Consider the following 27,788-nt stretch of genomic DNA (forward strand, 5'->3'; position numbering starts at 1 on the left):
TTACGGAATATTAATAATTTGCTAAAATACATTAGCTTATACTTTTAACGCACAAAATGATATAATTTGCTCCATAAATATATATCTCATTTAACCTTAGTAACAGAATTGGGAACTATTTAGATAAGAACACATCTGTTTAAGAGAGAGCACACAGCAGCGCTGTCTTCGCTCAACAAGTCGAAAACTATAGGGCGCAAGAACGCGACATAAACCGTCATAAGTGTCATACGACATGTCGTAGATGACGAAACTGTCGTACAGCTCCTGCAGTCTCGTACTGCCATTCTGGCATTGAGGAGGAGGGGAGGAGACCAACTCCGTGTTTCAAAGGTGTCTTACTTTTTCTACCAAAGATCGACAGTACCGCTGCGCGAAATTGCTGAAGCTATGAAAAAACTAAACTAACTATATTTTCTTTTTGAAGTTTTTTTACCAAAGCATTCGTGGTAAATTATGATCCGTGATCGCACAAAATACGTTACGGTTATACACACACACGCTGCCAGCTGCCAGCTCAGATAGCCCAACAAGCAATCTCATGGTGAAAGATTATGGTGGGTTGGGTAAACTAAAGAATAAGGAAGATAAGACGGGAAAGACTGCCACTCGGTTGCTATAAATACCTGGGGTCTAGACACATTGCTAAAATGTGGAAAAAACCCGCAACTACTTTAAATCATTAACGATTAATGTATAAATATTTTAATTAACTAAGATGCCAGAATCGTGAATTTTTTTTTAATTCTATTTTTGGTTTACAATTGTTCAATTAAATTTTCAGCTGGGGCCGTATTCAGTAAATTTAAAGTCCAAATAACGCATGCGTTATAGCTAAATTAACTCCAAAAATGGTAAATAGCGTCAAATTTTAACGAATAACGCTGGCTTTACAACAAAAACCGCTGACAATTCATTGGCACGTAGCTTCCTCAAACTGAATTTATAGGTCTAATAAATAAAATATTGTTTTAATACATCTATATATCTGCTTGCTAATGTATGAGGCGGTTTTTGATACATAATTTAATATAAGTTTTGGATAGTTCAGTGTCCAAAAGTTTGCAGACCCCTCTGTTTTTTTATTATAGAATACGAGCACTGTCGTCAATTTTTTTTCACAGAAAGTCACGCATGTTTACATGTGTTCCTAACCAACCTCACATTCATTAGACAGGTCACTCGCGAAATTTTCGAGAAAACAATTTTTACATTTTAACGCTTTAGTTTAAAACCGCTCGACAAAGTCGTTTAAAATTTCAGCAGCAGATAGATTTTTTATGGTGAATCATCAAATAAAATTTTGAAGCATTTGACTACATTGTTTTAGAGATATGAGGAATTAAAAAATTTTCAATAAAAATTGAAACCTTGATATCTTACGAACCATAGAGGTTTGAAAGCTGTACAATAAACTTAGCCAAAACACATAAAATATCTACTTTTTCCCGAAATCCCAAGTGCAATAAGGCCTTTTTGCGTCCGTAATCGAGACACAAAAAAAACTAATTTTTTTCAGTTTTCGATTTATTACTGAAGAAATAAGTAGTCAAATCACTTGAAATTTTAATGGGATATAGTTTCAGAGATATCAAATCATTATTTTCATTTTATCTGCCGAAGAAAGCGGTCGATCCCGAGTACCAAACGAGGAAAAGTAGGTAATTGTATTCTCTTTCAAATGCATTATAGCTGAATTGTTTGTAACAATGGGATGATTGAGAAAAACGCAAAATAGTGTTTTTCAAAAATCAAAAAATTGCCATAAAAAGAAAAATAGTTGAGAAAATGAAAAATAACTGTTTTTCCTGAATTAAAAATCCAAAATTATATATGCATGTCAAATTTTATTGATATTGACGTAGTAGTTCCAGAAATATAACGGTATACATACACATCCACACACACACGCACACACGCACACACACACCGCTAAGCCAGTCCCTAACTCCGCTACGCCGGTCCCAAGCCCGGGGCCCCACCACACAAGAGGTGGGGAAGTAGGAGTGGAAGGAATAGTAACCTCGTTAAAATAACCAAGGCTTATCTGGCCCGTATGACAGCACCTCGTTAAAGGGCTCTTTCCTGGGATACAGGATAGGGGAAGAAACCCCGAATATAAATCAATCATGAACAGTGCGTTAATTATAACACTGCCCCAAGCGGGTCAAGCTTTACAGCCCACTCCCGACGTCGGTTCCGACCGGGTGAAAGCCCCGGTGGCCGACGCAGACTCTATGGATGTTGGGGGGAGCCAATTAACTCAAACAAGATAGGAGGTTATAGAGATGGGTCACTCGGCCCTCAAAGGAAGATTAGCCTCAAGTGACGCATTAAGATGTGATGGAGTCATAAACAGGGGAATGCACGAGGTATGGTCTAAAATTCAGACAGCAGATCGTGCGGAAGAAGAGTCGATGGACAAGATTCAGAACCATCTGGACAAGATGAATGCTGCAGTAGATCCAGCCAAAAATATTCACAAGAGTGTTAAGGATGACATAAGGAAGGTCATGTCTTTCTGGAAACGGCTCATCAACGTAAGAGAGGCGTCGAACAAGACCAAGTCTAGCTTTGGACTGATGATGTCAAATAGCTCACGGAACTCGCTCACCTCAGAAGAAAAACGGGAGGTTGAAACGCCAAAGAAGAGGAAGGAACGGTCTCCTACACAGAACGAGACAAATAAGAAAAGAAGAGGACAAGACGCTAAAGCATGACCAGAGTGCGCCACTAGCGACGATTCCCAGTACTACTCAGTACCCACCTCCCACAACAGGGACATTACCACCCTGGCAGAGAATGAAAACAAGAAAGAAAAAGAAGAAAAAGGAAAAAGAAGACAATAAGATTAACAATGGTGTTGTAGATCAGGAAGACACTACAAAATCTAAGCCGCCAAGGGCAAGACCAACCCGACCGGAGGCTCTAATCATAAAAGATACTTACTTTTGGAACTCCAACGCAAATCGGAAGGGAAGGCAACGGAACTTTGGCAAGCGGTGCAAGAAGTGCTAGAAGAGGGTGTCACCGTAAGAACCCTACAAGATGTAGAGGTCTTTGAAGGATCTTGATGTTCTAACCACTAAGGAGGACATCGTGGAAGCGCTACGGAGGGAGTTTCAAGATATCGGCTTAAATGCAGTGGAGGAAACGGCAGTAAAGTCTGTGCGCAAGGCATATGGCGATACGCAGACGGCGGTCATTCAAATGACAGCAAAAATGACTCAGCAGATGATCGCAAAGTAGAAAATCAGGATAGGCTGGGTAATATGCAGAATGCGAGAGATAAAGCGGAATGCACGTCCACTTCACTGCTATAAATGTCTAGGATTTGGACATATCGGCAAAAACTGCACAGTAACACAGGATCGAAGTAACCACTGTTGCAAGTGTGGAGTCGAAGGACATAATGCAAGAGATTGTAAAAACAAACCAAGCTGCGTTCTCTGCCAAGAAAAAGGAGCAACAGAGAAAAGTGACCATGCTGCTGATAGCTACACATGTCTAGTATACCGAGCGGCAGTAGAGAAGTTGAAGAAACGAAGATAATAAAGATAGTGCAGTTGAACTTGAATCACTGCGAGAGAGCACAGGATTTACTTAACCAGTACGTTCATGAGACGGAGGTCAACGTAGCCATTATATGTAAACCATACAGGGCACTGGACGAGACATCGTGGGAAACAGACGACACTGACGAAGCAGCGATCTGGGCATGTGGAAACGTGGCGTCCCAGGAAAAAATGTTGAGCAGCGAGGAAAGAGTGGCGTCCGCTTACCGTACAGTATCGGACAATGCGGTGTGCATTATTGCTGGTATGCCGCCATTTGACCTATTGGCGATGAAAGCTTGTTTGGACGCTAACGAAGATGCGGAGCATGTTATCTGTGACTGTTCGCGATACTAAATGGAACGAGAAGAACTCGAGTGTTATCTCCAGACCAGAGTGACACCTGAGTCAATGATGACAACTATGTTGACGTCGGAGGATTGTTGGAACGCAGTAAACAAATACGTAAGGACTATCCTCAAGAAGGTTAGAAATGACGAAGAGAAAAGAAGGCAAAGACAAGGCGAAACAGCGGAATAAAAATGTAGCTAGACAGAGGTCACTGAACCGTGTCGGGGTTGAGGCTATCCAGAGGATAGCCGGACGATGCCGCACGAAGCAGACGACTGGACGATGCGGAAAGAAGCAGACACCCGGACGACGCAAAAAGAAGAAACGTTATGACGACCACATCTATTAGAAGAGGGCGTAAAAGCCCCCCCCCCCCCCCCGCGAAGCACTACTCGATGGTCGTACCGCGGGGAACAAGGGCACAGAAGATGGAGCTAGGTGCGCCTTTACCAAGAGTTGATAAAGGCAAAGAGGGCGTTCGTTGGTACAGTTGTGTGATTTTCATCTGGCCGTAAAAAGGTGCACCATCCAATTGCACCCACATTCTTTGCCTGGTCTCTAAATCGACATCTTCAAACAAGCCAGATAAATGGTCTCTCAAAAATTCCAAAAATTGTGTTGGTTGACATTACCGTTAAAAAAATAAGGACCAATTACATATCCATTTACAATTCCACACCAAACATTTAAACTGCAACGATGTTGATTATCAACTGTTCTGTGCCAAAGTGGATTCACATCTAACCAGTAATGACAGTTATGTCTGTTTAATTCCCCAATGTTTTTAAAAGTTGCTTCATCTGAAAACATAACAAATGTGAACAACTCTGGATGCTGTAATGCCCATTGACAAAACTGAAGACGTGCAAAATGCCGAAGCGTTAGTTCTTGAATTAATGTGATGTGGTAAGCATGATACCTTTGGGCTTTGAGGATCCTAAGAACTGTTGATTTTGGTATTCCATGTTGTCTTTCAATTTCTCGAGAACTAATGTGAGGATTAAGGTGAACAACTGCGAGAACTGTTAAAACACCTCGGCACTCTCCTAAAATCATGTCCACAATTGCATTTGGGGGGTAATCAGCCATTTTATACCTTGATTAGCATTTCCAACGGGCATTCTCTTATTTTTACCAAATCGGAGATCAAAAGCAGGGGTTCTCGCTTGAAAAATCACTTTGACCTTGACATAACCTTGAGAACCAAATTCAAGGTCAAGGTTATTGCAACCAGAAAGTGAAACTCTCCACCCTTGACAATGTTTTTTAAAAACATTTTGATGTTTCCAACCGTTATTCCGAGCTAACACACATTATTTAACAATTTTCGTAAATTTGACCTTCATATGACCTTCCGTGACCTTATTCAAAATATCATTTTGAACGTAAAATATTCTGCACTTTTCAAATCCGAAGTCAAAAGTAAGTCTTACTATTTAAAAAAATGATCTTGACCTTGAAATGACCTTCAAAAACAAGTTCAAGGTCAAAGTTGTTGGTACCAAAAGTTGACCCCCTTTGACCTCTACAACTGTTGTCTAAAACATTTTTCTGTATCCAACCATAAATCTGAGATATTTCCCATAATAGATTAAAATGGTCCACCCTGTGTGTATATACATACGTATATATATATATATATATATATATATATATATATATATATATATATATATATATATATATATATATATATATATATATATATTATACCTATCTTATAAGCAATTTAAACCTTAATATTGGTGAAACTAAGATTTCGTTCCGGAATACGATCACCAAAAAAGTCACGGAGGTACCTTTTTAAATGATACACTCGATCGTAATTTTCCAAAGTCAGTGGATAATTAAGTTAATTTTTGTGTGTAATATAAGTGTAATATAAGGTCACATCTTGTTGTTCTGCGCACGGACGGAAAGTTAACTTTTGGTGAATTAGGCTTCGCTACTAGGGAAACTTTTTAATTAGATATTTAGAATTTCTAAATACTGTGAATTTGTTCAAATTTAGTTTTCTACAAAATAGCTAGACTACATTTATGAAATAACCTTTTTGTAAAAAATAGCACAGAAAGAATTGGAAAAAAAAAACAACTTTTTGATCAAATCCAATAGGCGTTCATCCTGGGTATAAAAGGTTTCTTCGAAACCCTTTATACGGAGCGAGTGCCTTAAAACCGGTAAGAAATAGATCATTTTATCAAAGAAAAAATGATTTATTTCTTATTAGATGATAGGGGAAAATGGATATTTTTTACAGTTTCTAGGAACACGCTTAAAATTTATAATATTTCATTACAAGCTCAAAGTATGATCAAGAGTCAATTTTATGCGCATATTGTGAAGAAGTATTTTTCATAACACGTGCATCAAAAACGCGCTTTTTGCATACGAAAAAGTTGAGCAAAGGTAGAGTTTTTCAAGTCTGAGGCCAAAGGCCTTTTTTGTGTTTTTGTGTGTCTATATACGTATAAACACACCCATACGCCTGCAACGCCCTCGACTCCCTCTCGTGCTCAATCATCATCCTCGCTTGAAAAAGCCAACTTTCGCCCCTATTTATGTAATGTACTATTACGTTGAGCTTTAATACATTCTTTTTACTCACGCTTCTATTAGAGCATCCATTCTTCCACCTTGTTCGACATTTCCACTCATTAAATTACTCATCATATTTTGCATGGTTGGATCAGATAACATTTGCCTTGCCATGTTCATCAAAGCCGGGTTGCTCAATAGTGAACTGAGATCCATATTAGAATTATTAGAAGGCGCATGGCCATCTAATGCCGATTCGTTACTATTCTGAATCAGTTTTTCTTCAGCAATTTGCAAGTTATTTTTGAGACTCTCATTATCAGGTTCTAATTCTAAAGCTTTTCTATAATTTTCTTTTGCTTCCTTATATTTATTTAAGCTTGTATAAGCTAAGCCCAGTCTGCCATATGCTTTACTGTAGGAAGGGTCAAATTCTAAAGCGGTATTGCAGTCTTTTATCGCATGGTGATGGTTCCCAATTTTGCTGTATACTGCTGCTCTGTTGCAGTAGTAAACTGCATTTTGACTGTCCAATTCAATAGCTCTGTAATAAATAAAGATATACAATGAATTAAATGATAAAAGGACACATTTAAATACTAATATCGTTGAGTCAAAATTTTTCTTTATCAATAAGCGCCACAGCGCCGTGCTGGCGAGTAAAAGTATGCGAAGTATACGACACGATGACAATGCGAGTCACGTTCCTAATATACTTTGATATTGGGGTTCTCTAACCTCAAAATAATTTTCCAAATGAATTTATCATCATTATTGTTGCACCTATGCTCTTATCGCAATCGACTTGAAAGCTATTTACCTAATCTTTCTGGAGAAAAAAAATTCATTCTAAAAGATTAGAAATATTGCGGGTTGAAATTTAGCTTAAAATATTTCTTTTTGTTTAAAGTTTCCATCCTCTCCTGTAAAATTTTTAGTGACCATTCGATCACGTGGCCTCCAATCATTGAAGGCGCGAAAATTTGAAAGTCGAGAAAATAAAGCAATGATTTTTTGAGCAATAAGATGGAATGCGGTTATTTGCGTTCAATTCGTGAGAGCATTTACAAACATTGTAAATTAAGTTTATCAATTACTTTAAAAAAAACGCTGCCAATTCTTTGCCATGTAGCTTGAAACACTGGGGTCTGCTAGCGCAGCCCAGCGTTCTTAAATCTATGTTCGCGCGCCGTCACGCTCCAATGCATACACGGTGGCGGGCCGCCTCGGCCCAGGGCGCCAGACATCGAGATGCCAGGGATCCCGCGATCCCCTTTCCGTGTGAGCGCCACCGTGTGTTGGGACCCGACAGCGTGGGAGATGAGCTCGGCTAGCTCTAAGGAAGGGGTGGAGTATCGAACAGGGTCGTGGGTTATAAAACTCATTAAGGCTTGCTGCGGATATGATATGTCGTATTTATTCTTCATTTTCCCTCTTAACAACCACGGCAACCTGCCGAAAACCTGCGGCCTCTACAGTCCAGAGGCACTACGCTGAGCTAACTAAACTACTATGCGGCACGTCACGCCGCCGATCAAGGTCATCGTGATTAAGAGCGAACTTCTACACGCGGCCCCACAATGATTTTAATAACTCTAACCACCTTCCGGGGAGATCACCCGCGCCCACCGAGCAATCGACGCCACCGCCACGCTCGTCAGCGCGCCGTCCGCCGACTTGTCGGTGCGGGCGAATACCCGCCTCGCCTCTCTGATCGTCTACCGGCCCCGATGACCAGCGCGCCGTCGCGGCGTATTCTCGCGAGTTGTGCGATTCCCCCGGCCCATCAGACGCTTATTTTTCCATATACCGCGTCGTGAAAAACCCGTACTCTATAATAACTCCCCGAAAACCACCTCACGAGGTGACGACCTCGACACGGCCGCGCGACGACACACAACACTTGCCCGTCCTCTCCGCGCACACTCGTGCATTCTGACAGCTACCTAACGGAAACTCTACTAATAGCTAATTTAATTTAATCGCTAACTTACTTACTAACGGTAGCTCGGTAAGACGCAGTAATCGGTAGCTGATAGGGATAGCGGGGGTGAGGAAACGATAGCGGGGGGGTGCAATACGAGGGGAGAGCGATAGAGAGGAAACATGCACAATACATGGGTAACGATAGTGGGGAATTGTGCGAGAGCGAGAGCATGGAAAAGACAAACGGCAGCTTGAGCGGAGGGTAACGGTAGCGTGAAAGGAACGATAGCGAGGAAAAAAGAGAGCTTACAAAATTCGCAACAGGCGACGAGACCTCACGACACTCGACTCGCCGCCCTTGCCACGACCGTCAAAGTGCATTGCGTCGCACTAATCGTGTCGCGACGCGTTCATCCGAGGCACAGCCGCACTAGTTTATTCGCACGCTAAGTACACTGTTACTTACTTGCTACGATAACGAGAGCGAAGGCGAGCTGCAATGGCGCGCGGGTACCGGGACAATCGAAAGCCTCGGTGAGCAGCGCAGGCGTCCTATCGGTAGCAGCGTTGCGGAGCGAAAGAGGCCGAGCTCTCGCGACGCGGCAACACGTGGCCGCGGGGCCAGCGCTGCGCGCGCTCCCCACGCGAACTACTCCCCCTTCTGTGCGCCTACTCGCGGCTCGACCTGCCACGTTGCGAGGTTGTCGTCGCCTCTCTATTGCGCGGCGCAAATTTTCCACTTGTAACGTGCAGTCGAACTGCCACGTTACAAGCTTCCTCCAACAAAATGTATAGTTCCAGTAGATATAATATTGTTTAAATATACAGTACATTGATAATTTTCAAAATACTTTCAATCTTAATTATTTTACCGAAGGAGCACCAGACGAAGTCGCATCGCCGCGACACTATTTACTTCTAAATTGGTGTTCGGGTTTTTATAGTATACAGAAAAAATGCATATTATTACTGTTTTAAATAAATATTTGACTCATTAGCATGTTTTTGTGCTAAACTATGATTCTACAAAAATATTGGCAAAAAAACTGTTTCATTTTCAAAATAAATGGATGTGTAATTTCCGAATGCTCAAATCATCTCTTTCCAGACAAATGTTAGGACTGTTAAGTTAGCTGCGCATGCACAGTAGTTGGATTTATTATTCATTATTGTTTTTCCGTCATTTAACCTGCTACAAAAATTGTAGCTTATATCAAGTGGCTTATGTTTTGTTAAGATTTCCAGTAAAAATATTAGCAAAGAGCCGATTTTATATATGTAATGATGAACGATGTGCGATTTTGCGATTCTCCAGACAGAAAAACGTTAGGACCGTGAAGTCCATGAAGACACACACACGATATTTAGAATTAAGAGGTTGCCGGTGCATACTCTGCGTTCCGGAGCAGTACTTAGCTTGCGAGGGTAGCCGATGACAAGGTTCAGGTAGTTTTCAGTGTCTAGGTGTAATAATCATTCGAGGATGGCGTCTAGGGGTACAGGGTGGCCAATAACGACATCCAGGTAGTTTGCACCATGGTTTTTGGCGTCTAGGTGTAAAAATCATTTGAAGGCGGTGTCCAGGTGTACAGGGTGGCCGATGACGAGGTCTAGGTGGTGCGCTCCGTGGTTATAGGTGTCTAGGTGTAAAATCATTTGAGGACTGTGTCGAGGTGTATAGAGTAGCCTATGACGAAGTCTGGGTGGTAAATATTCAAAAAAATTTACTAAAAAGGACTGAAATCTCTAAAAAAACTTAACTTTTAATAAAGTAAAAGGTTAGGCGAGTTTGATGTATTCCGCAAAATTCTTATGGACGACAATCACGTAGCATTTCATACATATTTATTACAACAATTCTTATATTTGTCAAAGTTGATTAAGACTTAATAAATGCTGTAGCAAATGTAATAATTGTAACCATAGATTCAAAAGGTAATGAGATCAATAGAAAATAGTTAAGTTTAAAATATATAAATTCTATAAATAATTTAACAATGGAAACTGTAACTTGCTCGATTGGCTATGCCCAAAATGTATGTACACAAATAAGTATGTACAAATAAGTTACTAATAGACAACACCATAAGTATAATGAATCGGGCATGGCAAGTTATAGTTTCCATTGTTAAATGTATTTTAGATATTAAATATTATAGGGTTCTCATAACCTCATAAAATCATGAATTCTCTTAAAAAATTCTGAAATTTAGTTAGCGAGTTATAAGGTTTAACAAAAATAGTAATTTTCAGTTGTACGGGGTACAGGATAAGAGACTAAGAATTTGAATCCTAATATCTTTTAAATCAAACAGTTTTATAAGCTGCAAAAAAACCTAGCGGAGGTCATCAAAAGATCGATATTTTCCCAAAATTTCAACTTAATTAAAGCCTTTTTACTCCCGCAATCGTACGACATAGAAAACCCCCTTTTTTTTGTTTTTGATTTATAGCTCGAAAACTAGTCATCAATAGTACATTGTGCAACAAGGGGAGAAAATAATCTATGTCAAGCGTGGGTGAGGTGTGCTGAAAACACCTCACCCGAGTCTGTCATAGCTTTTATTCCCGTGTTGCACACCGTGTTTTTTTCCAATAAGGGCATGAGAGGTGTTGAGAAAGTACTCGCACATACAACGATACGCACATACACACAGCTTATAGCTGTACAATAGCGGAGCAGAGGTCCGAGGGTTGCTACCTGGGTTTTATTGCACCCGACGCACCACCGACGCGACGCTCCCCAGCAGAGACGCAGAGGCTCAGGGCCTCACTTCTTCAAGAACCGCAGACCAGCCAACAAATCAGCGGCACAACAAGCTTTCTCTATTTTGTTCACATAAAGTTTATTCAGTGTAATATTATTAATTCTCTAAAAAGTGTCACAATTATATTTTGCTCTTTTGTTACTAGTTTCTGTAATAACTTTGTAGTACGAACTCGGCTGTGTTATTTAAATAAAGTCTCTTAAATAAATACTACGATTTCAACCTACTTCGAACAAAAGGGACTTTTTTATGCGTGAAAGTTAGGTAGAAGATCGTGAATTTCAAGTTGTGCACAAAAAATTTGATAAATTTGAAAAAATTAAAAAAATTGAGAGATTTGAAAAACGGGTATTAACAGAGATAACTTGGGTTAATTTAACTCAAACTGGGTTAACTTGGGTTAATTTTTTTCTCCCGCTAGGCAAGCGGGGAGAAAATTATTTTTTAAGCTCAAATTTGTTCTAACACGCTTGGAATTGACGATTTTCGACGCTACTTTTAGGCATGAAAAAAGGCCCATTTCATGCGCGTGTTGGGAAAACATAGTTTTATGTTTCTTACATTATACTTGAATATATGTAATAGTTAAATTAATTTTTAAACAATTTGGGAAAATATAAACAAAAAATTGAATTTTTCTTTTTTTACTATTTAAGGTGTATCCATCCCCTTAAGACAATTGTATGCCTGATTTGTAAAAATGTATATCATTTTAGTGAATTTGATGAATTAGAAAATGCTGTAAGATTGTCTTGTCCTTAGAAAATATCCCAAACATTGGGACTTAAAATTAAACTCAAATTCAAACAATGACATTTTGAGTAATAAAGCAAGGTTAGTAATTGCTCATATTAAATCAGTGCAAAAATAGGATTTAAAAACAGAGTTGTTACATGAATCAGAAAAAGGAAGTGATGAGGATGACGTTAACAATTTAAAATGGCAAAACGTCATGTTCAAAGATTTAAATAACAAACTGAAAGAAAGAAATAAACTACAGTAAACATTATTAGATAAACAGAATGATAATACAACAGGAGCGAAAAATAAAACTTTTGCTGAAGTTATTTTCAACATCAAAAGTAAATAAAATAAAAATATAGAAAAATAAAAGTGATGATATGAATTTAAATTTTGTGAATTCAGTTGTGTCGCACTACCTGATAAAGGATAGATCTATTCAAACGAAAAAACCGCTGCCAACTCTTTGGCATGTAAATTCCTTCAACATTGTGTATCGCTTTAATATCTAAAACTATTGATTGGTAAAGACAGGTACATATGATAAAAATATACATTTCTACCAAAAAACATTTTCAAGATTTGGTCCAGGTAGATCAGAAGCTGTGAAAACAATTAAAAAAACATTATATTCGGTCTATTTTTTAAAATCCTTTACAACTCGTAAAAACAAACAAATTTAATCTATTTTACGGTAGAAATGCTTTTTGAACTTAAATCATTTAGGTTACCGAAAAAAAATGTTAAATCAAATATTAATTAGTTTTTAGCAATAAAAGAATGCTTCTTTATATTTTTGACATATATTATGACAAACACACACACACACACGCACACACACACACACACATATATATATATATATATACACACACACATGGATGAATAAAGATTATTTTAAAATTGGTCCAGATGAAAGGGATGCTGCAAATCAATATTTATGCAGATATGCTGTTTTTTAAGCCATCTATTTGTGAATATGAGATGACGAATGCTTTATGTATTCGTGCATATCATAAGATGTAATCAGTAAATTTAGTCTAGATAAAAGGGATGCTACAAATAATTACTCGTGCAGACATAATCGTTTTTTTTTAAGTTTTGTGTTCGTGGCATACAATAACAAGTGCTGTAAGTATTCATTCATATCACAAGATAAAATCTGCAATTTTGGTCGAGATAAATGGAGACGATAAATGGATATTCGAAGACGGGGTGGCCGATGAAGAGGTCTAGGTGGTGCGCTTCGTAATTTTGTATGTCAAGGTAAATACATCATTCAAGGGCGGTGTCTCGGTGTACAAGGTACTCCCTACGCTCGTGCGCTAACCTCACGGTACAATAATGGACTACTTAGATTACGGATAGGCGTGACTTCGCGGATTTAAGCAGCTGTGTTATAAAATTGCATACGATATTTGTGAACTAAGCAGCCCATTAGTGCACGGCGTTTTATCACCCACGCTGCGCTCGGGCGCTAATACACGCCGTGCAATAATCGGCCACTTAGGTCACAGGTATCGTAATGTACTATTCTTGTAAAATTTCCTTACCTTTTCAATAAAAATACCCTTAAAGTCATATATATATATATATATATATATATATATATATATATATATATATATATATATAGACACACACACACACACACACACTCACACACACGCGCGCACGCACACACACCTTATAAGCCATTTAAACCTCACTATTGGTGAAAGTAAGAGTTCTATCCGGACTACGACCACCAAAAAATTTATGAAGATACCTTTCTATAGTGCAAAAGTTCCTGTATGGGTCCCAAAATAGCGGAGACCCTGTATCTTTGGCTAAAAATGAAGATATCCATAAATTTATGCTAAAATGATTAAAATTCATATTGAAAGTCTGTGGCAAAGCTTATGAATTGCTTGAAGCATTCCTAAAAAAAATCACAGAGGTAGAAAACATCAAAATAAAGAAAGTCACTGTAGGAAAAAATTGTTCTTAATCCCCATTATAGACTAAAAATTCAAAGCTTAGTGATAAATTATTTAAATACATGTTTGCTTATAGAAATAAATTGGGTCACTTGGATCATCGCTAAAAAAATTATAGAACTAGATTTTATTGTTACAAATATTCCTACCTAAATTATGACTGTATATATTTATTTATTTATTTATGTTGTAATATTAAGTATTATAATCTTGATGAGATACCATAACGATACTCGTCGCGCCATCTATTGGCAGACAACGATTTTGTGCAGTGAGACGAGATCAAGTCAGAGCGAGCGTATCGCGCATGCTTCGCAACTATACTCTAAGCGCCTATTACGTACTATACTCCGTGTGTAGAGCCAGACTATGCTGTTCTGTACTCTACACTCTCTCTTCTGTTAGACTCCGATGTAGTCGGACGTGCCGACAAGGCTATTTGCCACTCTACCTTATATTACAATATACCATATTATTATTTAAACCTCACAGTGTTGTAATTATTCATCCACCACTCCAACAATTTATTTTTTATTTATTCCAGAGTAGTACAGAGTATAACTAGTTGATACAGTCGATCAGTACCTTGCAGAGGTAAACGTGTTACCTGTTCGCAAGCACTGGCATTACATACAAAAATACAAAATTATAAAATACTTAAAACTAGAGAAAAGTTCCTTCTTACTCTATATGTTACAAACTAAAAGCATCAATCGCATACTTGTTATGGAGCGTTTTATAAATAACTTACTTATATTTTATTTCGCACGCAATAATAACAAATTTTATTTAAATAATTATGTTAAATTGTTAAATGTTAAATTATGGCATATAAATAGTCAACAATTCATTTTAATCCACTTCTTGATTAAATTCTTATCCGATGGTTTATTTATATCTACTACTTTTAGACTATTTGGTAGCGCATTGTATGTAATGATTGGTTTGTTAAGACTTTTTTTATCACTGACTGTTCAATAACTTTTAGGTACAATAAAAATCTTTTTCCTAGCAACACTTGTAGAACTTAAGTACTGAATTTTGAGGTCGTTATAATGTAGCCTTATTGCCTCGAAGATAAAAAGTTGTTCTAGGTTTAGAGGGCTATCATGTACGTTGAAACTGTTCTTATTAATTATCTTAAATATTTTACTTTGTAATTTTTGTACCAGATCTCGATTATTTTTATACACTTCACCCCAGGCTAAGATTCCATAGCTTATCATGCTATGGAAAAAAGCATAATATATCATTCGTAGTGTTACCGTCGACATCATGTTTGCTAGCTTATAAAAAATATATACTAAGTACTTCGTTTTTTAATTATATATTGAATATATTTACCCCACTTCAAATTATAGTCAAAAATAATTCCAAGGTATTTACAGCTCTCCATTCTAGTCAACATTCTATTCTGGATTTTTATTTCTATGTGAGCCGGTACACTATTACAATAGCTTCCGACTGTCATGCAGACTGTTTTATCTACATTCAACGATAATTTATTCATCGCCCGCCAGTTATCTATGACCAATAGGAATTTATTTATGTTACTTTGCGCCTCTAACCAAGTCTCTCCCGTGGCTATTATGGCAGTATCGTCAGCATAAGACAGTATGGAGTCCAGGGGGATCTCCTTCAAGACATCATTAATATATAATATAAATAGTAGTGGCCCCAGGATAGTACCCTGAGGGACACCTGTGTTTATTAACAAAAAATCACTTTTACTTTCTTCGATTTTAACTGTCTGGTATCTATTATCAAGATAGCTTGAAAGAAGATCCAAAGCCTGACTCCTAATGCCTATACAGTAAAGTTTTTTAAGTAGTAATTTATGATCGACCGTATCGACGGCCTTGGCCAGATCAAGAAAAGTTACAATTGTTGGTATATTCCTATTCAAATGATTATACAATACTTTCGTAATATAATTTATCGTATCCTTTGATCCAATATGTTTACTAAATCCAAATTGATGCTTGGATAAAATATTATTTTTATGGACAAATTCATACAACCTATTGTATATTATTGTTTCAAAAATTTTCGCAATGTTAGATATGAGTGAAATTGGCCTGTAATTATCTATGCTTCTCACCTGCTTTATACACTGGTACGATTTCAGCCTTTTTCAATGCATCCGGCCAAATCGCATTTTCAATACACATATTGAAAATATGTGTTAATGGTACCGAGATACAATTTCCAAGAATCTTTAAGGTCTTACTATTTATCTTATCAACACCACCGCTTTTCAGCTTCAGGTTGTTGATTATATTTATTACCTCACTCGTACTTGTAGGTTTAAGAAATATTGAATTTGGATTTGTATCTGATTGTTCAAATTCGGCATTATTTGGTTTAACTATATCACCAGACAATTTACGGCCAATATCACAAAAAAATTTGTTCATTCTCTTAGCTGTCTCTACATTATCCGTAATTTTATTATCATTAACCTTTATATAACTTATGGTATTACTATTTTTCTGTTTTCCTATTATGTTGTTTATGATACCCCAAAGTTTTTTAGGATTGTTTACATTATTTTGAACTAGCTTTGCATCATATTTAATTTTAGAATCTTTGCTAACTTTATCTAACATTTTAGCATAGTTTTTGTAATCTAGTTTGAGTTGATGATTTGTAATATCCATCTGCCATAAGTTATATAAAAGTTCTTTGGTTTTACATGATTTAATTATTCTATCAGGAATCCAATTCTTTCTACCCTGCTGTTTATTATTACTTTTTTCGATTTAGCTTGTTCTACACATAGCTTAATCTTATCTATCAAATTTTTTATAGTATGACGGGCGATATTAGCACGTCATAAGCTCAGCATGCCGCGAGAAGAAAGACTTGTACTAAATTCACACTGTTACAGGTACCAGCGCTGGCAAGGCGGGGAGAGCCGCTGGACGACGCGAGAGAGGCGGAGAGAGAGGGAGAGAGAGAGAAAATTCGGCGACACGCGACTGAGACGCGTGCCGCCAGATACGATCCGACCTTTGAACTGGCTCCTCGCGAGACGCTCAGTACTTTCGGGAGATAGCTGTTAGGAGAGTAAAAGTTGAAGTGTGTGAGTGTGCGTGCGTATACGACATTGCGTCTCGCTACCGCATCCGGAACTGCACCGATGGGGTTCCGACTGCTGACAGCGAACATCAGGGCGATACCGGCTAATTGTAAGTGCCAGCTCTCTCTCTCTCTCTCTCACGCTACACTCGCCAGGGCTCTCCTTATCCTCCCTCGTACCTGCGACCTCGCCTGCTCGCATGCAAGCCCTGCATATAGTTTGTCAATAAACGCTGTGACAGTTCCTCAACAATCTCGACAGTCGTTATTTTGCATGTTCCTACGCGTATACTTGTACCTCGCTCCATCACCGACCCAGCCGCCTCCGCGGGCTTGCGTCTCGCATATGTACGAGATCGCAGCATAACTGGCCTGGCCGGAACCTATTCAGCACTAGGTGCTATCCCGACGACTCTCTTTCTCGAGAGTAACGAGGTCTACGGACCTTGATTATAACGGAGCTGGAAACTGAGCAACTGCATCCAGTACACCGTTATATTGGCGCCCAACGTCTGGGATTAAACAATATTTGTTTAGAAGATTTCAAATTTCGGCATCGCAAGAAAAATAATAGTCGCACCGAAATAAAATCTATACAGCGAACAAAAGCTTATATTAGAGCGAGAACGCAAGTTACACGCTAAGCATAGCGACGCGCGACTTTGTTGACATCGCGGTCGAGCGAGCTCGCCGCACGAGATAAACAACACCGGTCTCCGGCGTTGTAGACGTTCGACGAAGTCGACGCGGCCGAAATATTATATTACGACTTATTACATTTAGCGTATAAGTTTCGGAAAGAGTTTGTGCGATTCGCTTTAACAGTTGTTGTGGGCGGTTCGTATCTCTGTGTACGTGAATTTGTATTGAGTTTTTTTTGTCACCTTCAAAATTTTTTTTTTCCTTTTCGTGTTATCTAAATTTTTTTTTGATACGACTTCAAATGTATCGTAGAAAATTTGTTTAGTCGTAGTTAGTAACCGAAAATACGAATTCACAAACAATTATTTTTGTTCTTCTCCTTCTATTTTTTTTTGTCCCATACAGTTACTACTATAAGTACGACACATAAGTCGAAGCGAATATTTACCGCGCGCAGTGTAGTCAGTATAGTATAGCAGCGCACTGTACATGCACATAGGTATATAGTTGCGTACATACAGTCTGATCTATAGGATAGCTGCGTACGATACATATAGGCATACAGACGTACAGTACAACGCTTACAGTAACATAGGTGGTTTTATACGGCACGCGCTCACGCTATAGAGGTACATACTCACTGAGTATTCCTAAGCGTCCCACACGTATACGGCCCTAGATATAAACATATTACCTGCTTGCCGAATTTAAATTCTAGCGCACCGTTATATAACGCACAGTGAGTAAGACTGTCAATAGTCTCCGAAGCTTAAAGTACACTCTTAAAAATACAGCTGCTCGTAGCTAACGCGAGTAATTCAAACATTATTTTATTTATTTACTCAGTGATTACATCTGTTTGAATTACTTTTCCCCTTATTGTCAATTTGTTACCTCCTGGTGAAATCAAACTTTTCTTTATTAATCGGACCCTCACAATACTAATTAAATATTGGAGGCAGAGGTATTGTTTAAGAGCGACACGCGGAAATTAATTCGACTTGATTATTTTTTTTTACAAACGCTTATAAAATTTAAGGAGAACAAAGCTTACTCATCTGACGAGCGCTCACTTGTTTCTCTTGTTTGTTGGAAATACAGTGAGTCAGAACCGCGTGAATTTTTTTTTCTTTTCTTCTCTCTTTACCCTTTCGTTATAGCAAACCAAAAAGAATTTTTCAGAGGATGGCGCTTTTTCAAGAAGAACTAGATTTACAAATAGAAAACTGGGCGCTTTCCCTGTCGCCATTGGAATTACAAAATAGATTAATCGAACTAGATCTTATTCGGAGTAATTCAAGGCTAGAAAATGTAAGTAGGTTAGCTAGACGACTTCGCGGAGACTACACTGCAGAAGATTTTCAAGAATCAAGTGATCCAATATTTATAGTTAGTTCAAGAAGAGACACAGATCTCCACAGATTAATACAGACAGATAAAACGTTACCTACGTCGCTGAAGAATAGCATAATAGCACGGCGCAGAGGAAGCAGAGTAAACGTGTTCGACACAATTCGACATTCATAGATGAGTTTGAACCTCTGATTAATAATCCACAACTGTCAAGCATAACGCGAACGGGTACAAGTGTGTTGCCGACTAGCAACAGCACAGCGGCAACGACAAGTACCAGCACAATAACAACGCAAGCACAAGGAACAAGGCAAGCGAATAGGCAAGTAACGTACTCAAACAATGCTCAGAGAAACGAAGAGTACCTCAGGCAACAAAACGAACAACTGATTAGAATGCGCATCGCAGACGTCAAAGAGAAGGAAGCTTTACGACAACAACTAGAACAGCTGGAACAAGTTGTTTTAGACATGGCTGAATCCAGTAATTCGTACACTCCGACGACGCCAGCTGATAGTAGGAAAGTTCGATTTCAAGAGACGCTGGATATTCGACACCCTGAACCTGACGCGCATAGTACGCGATACGCAAGCGAAAACCCGTGGATAATTAATTTAGACGGTACACAGAACTATCAGACTAGGCAAAATCCATTCAGAAGGCAGAGTAACACTCCAGACTATCAAGAGTCTAAGGGGAGGGGCGGATCACCGATTGGTAATAACAATCCATTCCTCAAGCCTGGGGAAACACCAAACGCTAATAGCACGAATCCTTTGTGGCCATTTGACGCCACGCAAACGAATCCGTTCAACTGCACACCCACTCCTACGTGGACATCACAATCACGTAAAGACATCGGAAAAATCGCCCGAGAATGGAAAATAAAGTTTGATGGCAGCCAAGACACTTGCATCGAAGAGTTCCTACAGAGAGTCAACGAATGCAGAATGTCATCTCATCTAGACGACACCGATTCGCTGAATGCTATGTTGCACGTATTAACGGGGCCAGCACTAATCTGGTGTAGACAACTGCGACACACTTGGTGTACATGGACAGATTTCTGCAAAGCTGCAAGGCGAAGTTACGGAGTCGATCAGGACATCCAAATGCAGCTGTTAGCCGAAGCCCAAGCGCGTACCCAAGGGAAAAAGGAGTCAGTGAGGGAACACATCTTCGCAGTACTGACGATCCTCAGCAGGTTAGATGAACCTCCACCGGTAGACGTACAATTGAAGATGATTTATGACAATATGTTGCCAGAAATCAAGATGATTGTACCACGTAAAGACGTCACAGACTAAGACGCCCTAGTTACGTTAGCGAGGGACGCCGAGAAGTTGGTTCACGATCGAGACAACTACAAGCCGCCACCTCCACCGGAACGTAGCCTGCTACCGCATGTCGCCTATAAGGAAAAGCCGGCTACACCAACAGCCACCACTGCGAAAACTCCTAGCGTGAACGCTGTAACAGAACCCGTCGAACCAGCGAGCCCGCTCCAGAGCACGCTAGTCGCGACGGCAGTAAAGGAGGCCCTAGCCCAATTAGGCCTTGCGGGCATTGCTGCCTTTCAGCAGCAACCATCGCAACTACAGCCGAAAGCCATCACAGCGGGTGAAAATAACCCGAAGAACGGCAAGAAGTCGAAGCCGAAAAGTGTCTCTACCGTGACAATTGAAGAGGTAGTAGAGGAGAAAACGAAACGAACGGTACGCAAACCGGATAGTGACCACAATAAAGACCAGAAGGCTCGTGGGCCATATAAGCCCCACGTTAAATGCTATGGTTGCAGTTGGCCACAACACGTAAAAAGTTCGTGCCCAGAATGCTCCCAGAAGTCGGGAAAAGACCAAGGGAAGAAGTGAGTCAGGCCAACACTATTCCCGAGGCAACAACGGCCTCTAGCGAATCGCTCGATTTAAAGAGCGAGGACGCACTCATGCCGTTGAAGGCCGAAGATCCAAGTCCGGAGGATCACCGTCGCTGGTGGGTGCAGGTTGGAATTGCAGGGTTCAGAGTCCGCTCTTTGTTCGACTCTGGAGCTGCACGCACCGCCATTGGCCCGATCGACATTCAGATTGCCTCGGCCTGTGGACAAACTATTACGCCCTATAAAGGACCAGGAGCGAAGCTCGCTAACGGCCAGTTAGTGCCGATTTATGGTCACGTCGACCTACCCTTTGACGTACAGGGTCGTCGAAAAGTACTGAAAGTCATGATCATGAGCGAACTTGATTCCTCCTGCATTTTAGGGACGGATTTCATCCGTGCATTTGGCGCCACGCTTAGACCTCGTCAGAATGTCCTAGAGATTGAGGGCACGTCGGAGACTATCCCTCTGGAGTTATCTAGTCTCACTGACGGCGAGAGTAATGCCCTGGCGGCCATTGGCCTAGTTGATGTTACGCCGCGGCAGCGTAACCATTTAAACGAACTGCTGGATAGGTGGCTACCAGAGAACGAACAACCACTTGGCTGCACTTCATTGATCATGCACGCCATTGATGTGGGTTCCGCTCGACCTATCAAGCAGAGGTACTACCCCGTGTCGAAGAAGATTGAGGAGGAGATGCATAAGCAAGTGTTGGAAATGCTAGAAGCAGGAATAATTCGACGGTCGAACAATGAATGGTCGAGCCCCGTAGTCATGGTGCGAAAAGCCAATGGATCCTACCGGTTTTGCATAGACTACCGTAAACTCAACGCCGTTTCCAAGGCCAGTGCGTATCCGCTTCCATTCATGGACTCCATCCTTAGCAAATTGCAGAATGCTCGTTACATCTCGACGATCGACTTGAGTAGTGCCTACCACCAGATCCCCATGAAGGAGGAAGACATGCACCTCACGGCATTTACGGTGCCCGGACTCGGACTTTTTGAGTTCACCCGGCTTCCTTATGGCGTGGTTGGTGGCCCTGCGACGTTCCAACAGCTTAGCGATAAGATTATCGGGCCTGAGTTGGAACCTCATGCTTTTTCGTACCTGGATGATATTATTATCACTACCGATACGTTCGAAGACCATTTACATTGGTTAGAAGTCGTACTCAAGCGGATCAGCGATGCTGGACTCACGATTAATTGGGAGAAAAGCAAATTCTGTTGCAGCGAGGTTAAGTACCTTGGGGTGATGGTAAATCGAGATGGCTTCCGTCCCGATCCGGATAAGGTTGCTCCAATTTTAGACTACCCGGCCCCCAAGAATCTAAAACAACTCCGCAGGTTCCTAGGGATGGTCTCTTGGTATAGGAAATTCCTGGACAATTTTGCGACACTCGCCGATCCTCTCACTCAGTTAACCAGGAAAGACGTGAGATATAACTGGGGCGAATCGCAGCGAGAAGCGTTCCTACAAATTAAAACGCTGATAGCTTCGGCTCCAATCCTACGTAGTCCATCATTCGACGAAACTTTCACGATTCAGACGGATGCTAGTGACACCGGCCTGGGTGCAGTGTTGACTCAAGTCCATGATAGCGAAGAACGCGTGTTAAGCTTTGCGAGCCGCACCCTGTCAAAAGCCGAGAGAAATTACTCTGTCACTGAACGCGAATGTTTGGCTGTATTGTGGGCGATACGCAAATTTAGGGCCTATGTTGAGGGTTATCACTTCCAAGTTATTACCGACCACAGTAGTCTGAAGTGGCTGCGTAATATGCGTAACCCCAACGGTCGCTTAGCTAGGTGGGCTCTCGAATCGCAAGCCTATGATTTCGAGATTATCCATCGAAAGGGCTCATTACATTGCGTACCAGACGCCTTATCCCGAATGTACGAGGATGAAGACGAGAATACGCCCTTAGCCACATTCGGTATAGGAGGAAAATTTACAGACGACCCATGGTATACTGACATGTGTGCCAAGGTAAGGGAAAACCCAACCGATCATCCAAACTGGAAGATTTCGGAGGGCAGACTGTATCATCTACGTCCTGATCCTCTCTTAGGCGATATCCTAGACGAACAGGACGAATGGAAAATGGTTTTGCCACCAGAAGACCGTAGAAGCGATGCGGGAATCGCACTGCGAGCCCACAGCTGGTCACTTGGGCCGCCGCAAGATTACGAGCGAATCGCACGATACTTCTACTGGAAGGGAATGTATAGAGATGTAAGTAACTTTGTTCGTACTTGCACGGTCTGCCAGCAGTGCAAGGTAGAACAAGCGTTACCCGCTGGGTTAATGGGTCAGAGAAGAGTCCCTGGACCCTGGGAAATTGTCGCCGCTGACATTATGGGTCCGTTCCCCCGGTCGACTCAAGGTTACCAATACATCCTCATCTTCTTAGATGTTTTCACGAAGTGGATCGAAGTCATCCCAATTCGCAAGGCGGATGGAAAAACGATCCGGAAAAACCTAAATGAACGTGTTATTCTACGTTTCGGAGTGCCCGAGGCATTTTTATCTGACAACGGGACGGAATTTCGAAACAAGGTGCTAGCCCAATTTCTTAAAGAACTGAGGATACAACATCGAACTATCCCACCGTATCACGCTCAAGCCAACCCGGTAGAACGTGTCAATCGCACTTTCAAGACAATGATTACGACGTTTATCGAAGGTGAACACAGGTCCTGGGATAAACACATTCCCCAACTAATGTTTGCATACAACACGGCTATCCAAGAGACCACAGGTGTTAGTCCGGCCTTTCTAAATTTTGGACGGCACTTAGAGCCACCCCACAACAGCCGCCGAGCAGAAGAGATTCTCAAGAAAGAAGAGGCAGAAGAACAAGCCATCAAGGACTGGGAAGATAGAATGCAACGTTTGTTGGATCTGCAAGTCCGTACAGCGAGACACGCACAGAGAGCTTCTGAAAAACAAGCAACTTACTATAACGCGAGACGCAGACAATCCGAGTATCAGGTCGGTGACCTAGTCTGGAAGCGTAATCGCATTCTTTCGTCCGCTCTATTAGGCATAAATGCGAAGCTCGCGCCGAAGTTTGCTGGCCCATTCAGAATTACGGCCAAAATTGGACAAGATGTGTACACCCTCGAGAACGACAAAGGTGACAAGTTCGAAAAGATACATGTAGTCGATTTGAAGAAATATGAGGACGACGAAGACCCATCGAGCGACGAAGAACCAACAGACACCGCAACGAGGACTGCGAATCCACAAGATGCTGCCCCGGCTTCGACTAATACGTCTGTAAACGTGGAAGCGCCACGTAAGCGAGGTAGACCGCGGAAGACGCGCATCGTTGTTAACCGTGCGATAACTAGAGTCACGCGCGGAAAGAAAACTAGCGAACCACCTCCTAGTATCGAGAATGAGGAGGTAACCCCGTTAGTAGTACCCCTGAAAAAGCGAGGTCGCCCAAAAGGTTCCGTGAACAAGCGAGAGACTCCTCCTGTCCTGTCCCCTCGTCGTACTCGGTCCAAAAGACCCTCATAAACTTCCTAGAACTCCCTCTTATTGACCTTGCAGATGATGGCGTCAGACCCCAGCTGGATCAGAGTCGTGGAGGGGGGCCGAACCCGCTGGGTTCAGATAGAGGATCTGCCTCTACCACCGACTCCTGACAGCACCACGTCGGCGGGCGCTACGCCCTCCACTACGGCAAAGACCCCCTCGACAGACCACGGCTCCAACGCACCAGCGCCCACGAGAACACCCGAGGAGGCCTGGGAGGCCACCAAGAACCAGCTGGAGCAAGCCAGGGCGCTGAAGAGGGAAGCCCTCAAAGCCGAGGAGGAAGCCTTCTTGGCCCTCGACGACTTCCTGGAGAAGTTCGGGGAGGACGGCCGTGCGCTCGCGGGTAACTACCCGAAGCTAGTGGCGGACGAGCGCGACGTCAGACGCCGCCGCCAAGAATACGTCGAGGGGAGGAAAAAGCGCCGCGCAGCCGAGGAGGCCAAGGAAGCGCTTCAGCAGCGCATCGAGGAGGGGACCCGCTTGGTCGAGGAGCTCAACCAAGCCTACGAGGACCGGCGACATCTCGGTCACCCTCCCCCCAAGCTCCTGGAAGAACTGCGACTCGCTAGGCTCAACCTAGCGCTGTTGAAGGGAGAGAAAGCACCGCAGTGCTACATCTGCGGCATGCTAGGTGTGGAGAGGGGCAGAGAATGCCCGAACGCCCGGAACCACGGGAATTTGCTGCGCCTCGCTCGTCAAGCGGCGGGAAGAAACACCCTAGAATAAGGGCCTAAGGCTCTTCAAAATTTTTTTTTTCTCTCTTTTCTTCTATTTTTTTCTCCTACTCCCTTATTTATTTATTTTTTTTTCTCATTCTCTCTAAATACAGTTTCCTTCAATAAATAAGCCTCTTCAAAAATTTTTCCGTCTCTCAATGTTGATTTATTTACCCTTCCTTACTAACCTTTTTATTGCATGCTGGCGAGTTTTATAGAGTGAGAGCTGGTACACCTGGCGGTTACCCAGCGTCTGGAGGGGGGGTGTATGACGGGCGATATTAGCACGTCATAAGCTCAGCATGCCGCGAGAAGAAAGACTTGTACTAAATTCACACTGTTACAGGTACCAGCGCTGGCAAGGCGGGGAGAGCCGCTGGACGACGCGAGAGAGGCGGAGAGAGAGGGAGAGAGAGAGAAAATTCGGCGACACGCGACTGAGACGCGTGCCGCCAGATACGATCCGACCTTTGAACTGGCTCCTCGCGAGACGCTCAGTACTTTCGGGAGATAGCTGTTAGGAGAGTAAAAGTTGAAGTGTGTGAGTGTGCGTGCGTATACGACATTGCGTCTCGCTACCGCATCCGGAACTGCACCGATGGGGTTCCGACTGCTGACAGCGAACATCAGGGCGATACCGGCTAATTGTAAGTGCCAGCTCTCTCTCTCTCTCTCTCACGCTACACTCGCCAGGGCTCTCCTTATCCTCCCTCGTACCTGCGACCTCGCCTGCTCGCATGCAAGCCCTGCATATAGTTTGTCAATAAACGCTGTGACAGTTCCTCAACAATCTCGACAGTCGTTATTTTGCATGTTCCTACGCGTATACTTGTACCTCGCTCCATCACCGACCCAGCCGCCTCCACGGGCTTGCGTCTCGCATATGTACGAGATCGCAGCATAACTGGCCTGGCCGGAACCTATTCAGCACTAGGTGCTATCCCGACGACTCTCTTTCTCGAGAGTAACGAGGTCTACGGACCTTGATTATAGCGGAGCTGGAAACTGAGCAACTGCATCCAGTACACCGTTATAATAGCTATATTAGGATCTTGCATTGACAATATTTCAGTCCAGTTAATGGTAGCCGCGATATGTTTTCTTTTCTTGTAGTTTAATAATTCTATAGGTTTAATTTGTTCTGTTTTCAGTTTGTTGACAGTAATAAAAATAGGTTTTTGTAGCTTTGAGTTTATAGGTAACTGTGGCAATGTTATTAGTTTTTATAAATATATTGTCAATGCAGGATCCTTTATATATATATATATATATATATATATATATATATATATATATATATATATATCCTTTTTCTTTATAACCTTTTTCTAGAAAATTGCACAGTAATTCCTCGCTCATGTAATCGCATTTTAACAGATCTACATTAAAATCGCCAATTACAAGATGATTTTTGATGTTTTTCTTTTTGATTAAGTATTTATTCAGATTCATTATAAATTCAGTCTTTGCTATTTCGTGAGATCGGTATATGGACGATATTTCAATATTACTATTACTATTTAACTTAATTCTAGTATTTACAATCTTAATTCTACCATATTTAACTACTTCGGTATTTTGTACTAAATTATTATTAACAAAGACTATAACCCCATTATTTTTATTTAACCTACTATAGTTGTAATAGCAGTCATATTTTCCATTGGATCCTATCAGTTCATAAATACTATGATTAGCTTGTTCAAAAGTTTCCGTGCATATTACAACAGATGGTTTGATACTTAGACTCTCAAATAAAATTAGCATTCATACTTCTAACATTTAGGTGCATAATTAAATAATTTTTATTACTAATCAGTAGCCATTTTATCTATTTAAATTTTTACCGCTTCTAAGTTTTGATCCTTTCTGGTTAGATTGAATTTGCGTAGAGAACGGCTGTTGTCTCGTTGTTGATAAATTACTATCCTTGTTAGGTAATCTGGGATCACAGATGGTAAGGTAGGTTTCGTCGGATAGTCGATTCTTTCTATGCATAAGTTTGATCTCTAGCAACATGTTTAATGTCCAATGTGGTGTTTTAGTTAACATTGGAATATTCACAATTTAAGCACTTTATTATATTGTTTGTGCAGTCACTGGTCTTATGACTATCTGCACAATTTAGACAAACTGTATTATTTTTGCATTTGTTTCCACTATGACCATATCTACCACAGTTGAAACATGGTCTTATACTTAAATAGTCGTAGACTTTGCAGCTTTGGTATCCTACGAAGATTTTGCTGTTATTCTCCTTGATAAACTTGTATACCTCAGGAGGAAACTGTATTAATACTGTCGTTGTATCACTACGTTTGCTTTTGTACATATGCACGGCTAGGCCTTTATTTGAAAAACTGCTGAAGTTCCTCGAGTTGATATCATTCTCTATCTCAGCTTAACTCCAATTCATGTAGTTGTCGAAACCAACTATTTTTATTTAAGGATTTATAAGTTCTTTTTTCCTAACCTCACAAAATCCTTCTAATAAAGAAATAGAAAGGCATAAAGAAAGACTGTTACAGAACGCTATGAAGAGCAACATACAAAATTTGAGAAATTTCGCAGGTCCAATAGAACAAATAATCTAAACGAAAGAATAATCTTTGATAATAAATACATACCCATACGAGTATAGTAACACCTTTCCACCTCTTCATACTTTTTATTTTTTGCTAGAAAAGCCCTGAAATATTTGATTCGCT

General features: G+C 40.9%; 1 protein-coding gene across 10 annotated transcripts in view; it reads right to left on the reverse strand.

Annotated features, from left to right (window-relative positions):
* LOC100116690 (small glutamine-rich tetratricopeptide repeat-containing protein alpha) overlaps window positions 1-27,788 on the reverse strand; it is a 93,623-nt gene that overhangs the window by 20,178 nt on the left and 45,657 nt on the right. For all 10 annotated transcript variants that reach the window (XM_031932833.2, XM_032602139.1, XM_032602138.1 and 7 more), the window contains one exon: window positions 6,514-6,987. In XM_031932833.2, the coding sequence (XP_031788693.1) occupies window positions 6,514-6,987 (474 nt within the window). The remainder of the gene's footprint in view (window positions 1-6,513; window positions 6,988-27,788) is intronic.

Source organism: Nasonia vitripennis (assembly GCF_009193385.2).
Source record: "Nasonia vitripennis strain AsymCx chromosome 5 unlocalized genomic scaffold, Nvit_psr_1.1 chr5_random0002, whole genome shotgun sequence".
NCBI classification, from domain to species: Eukaryota; Metazoa; Arthropoda; class Insecta; order Hymenoptera; family Pteromalidae; genus Nasonia; species Nasonia vitripennis.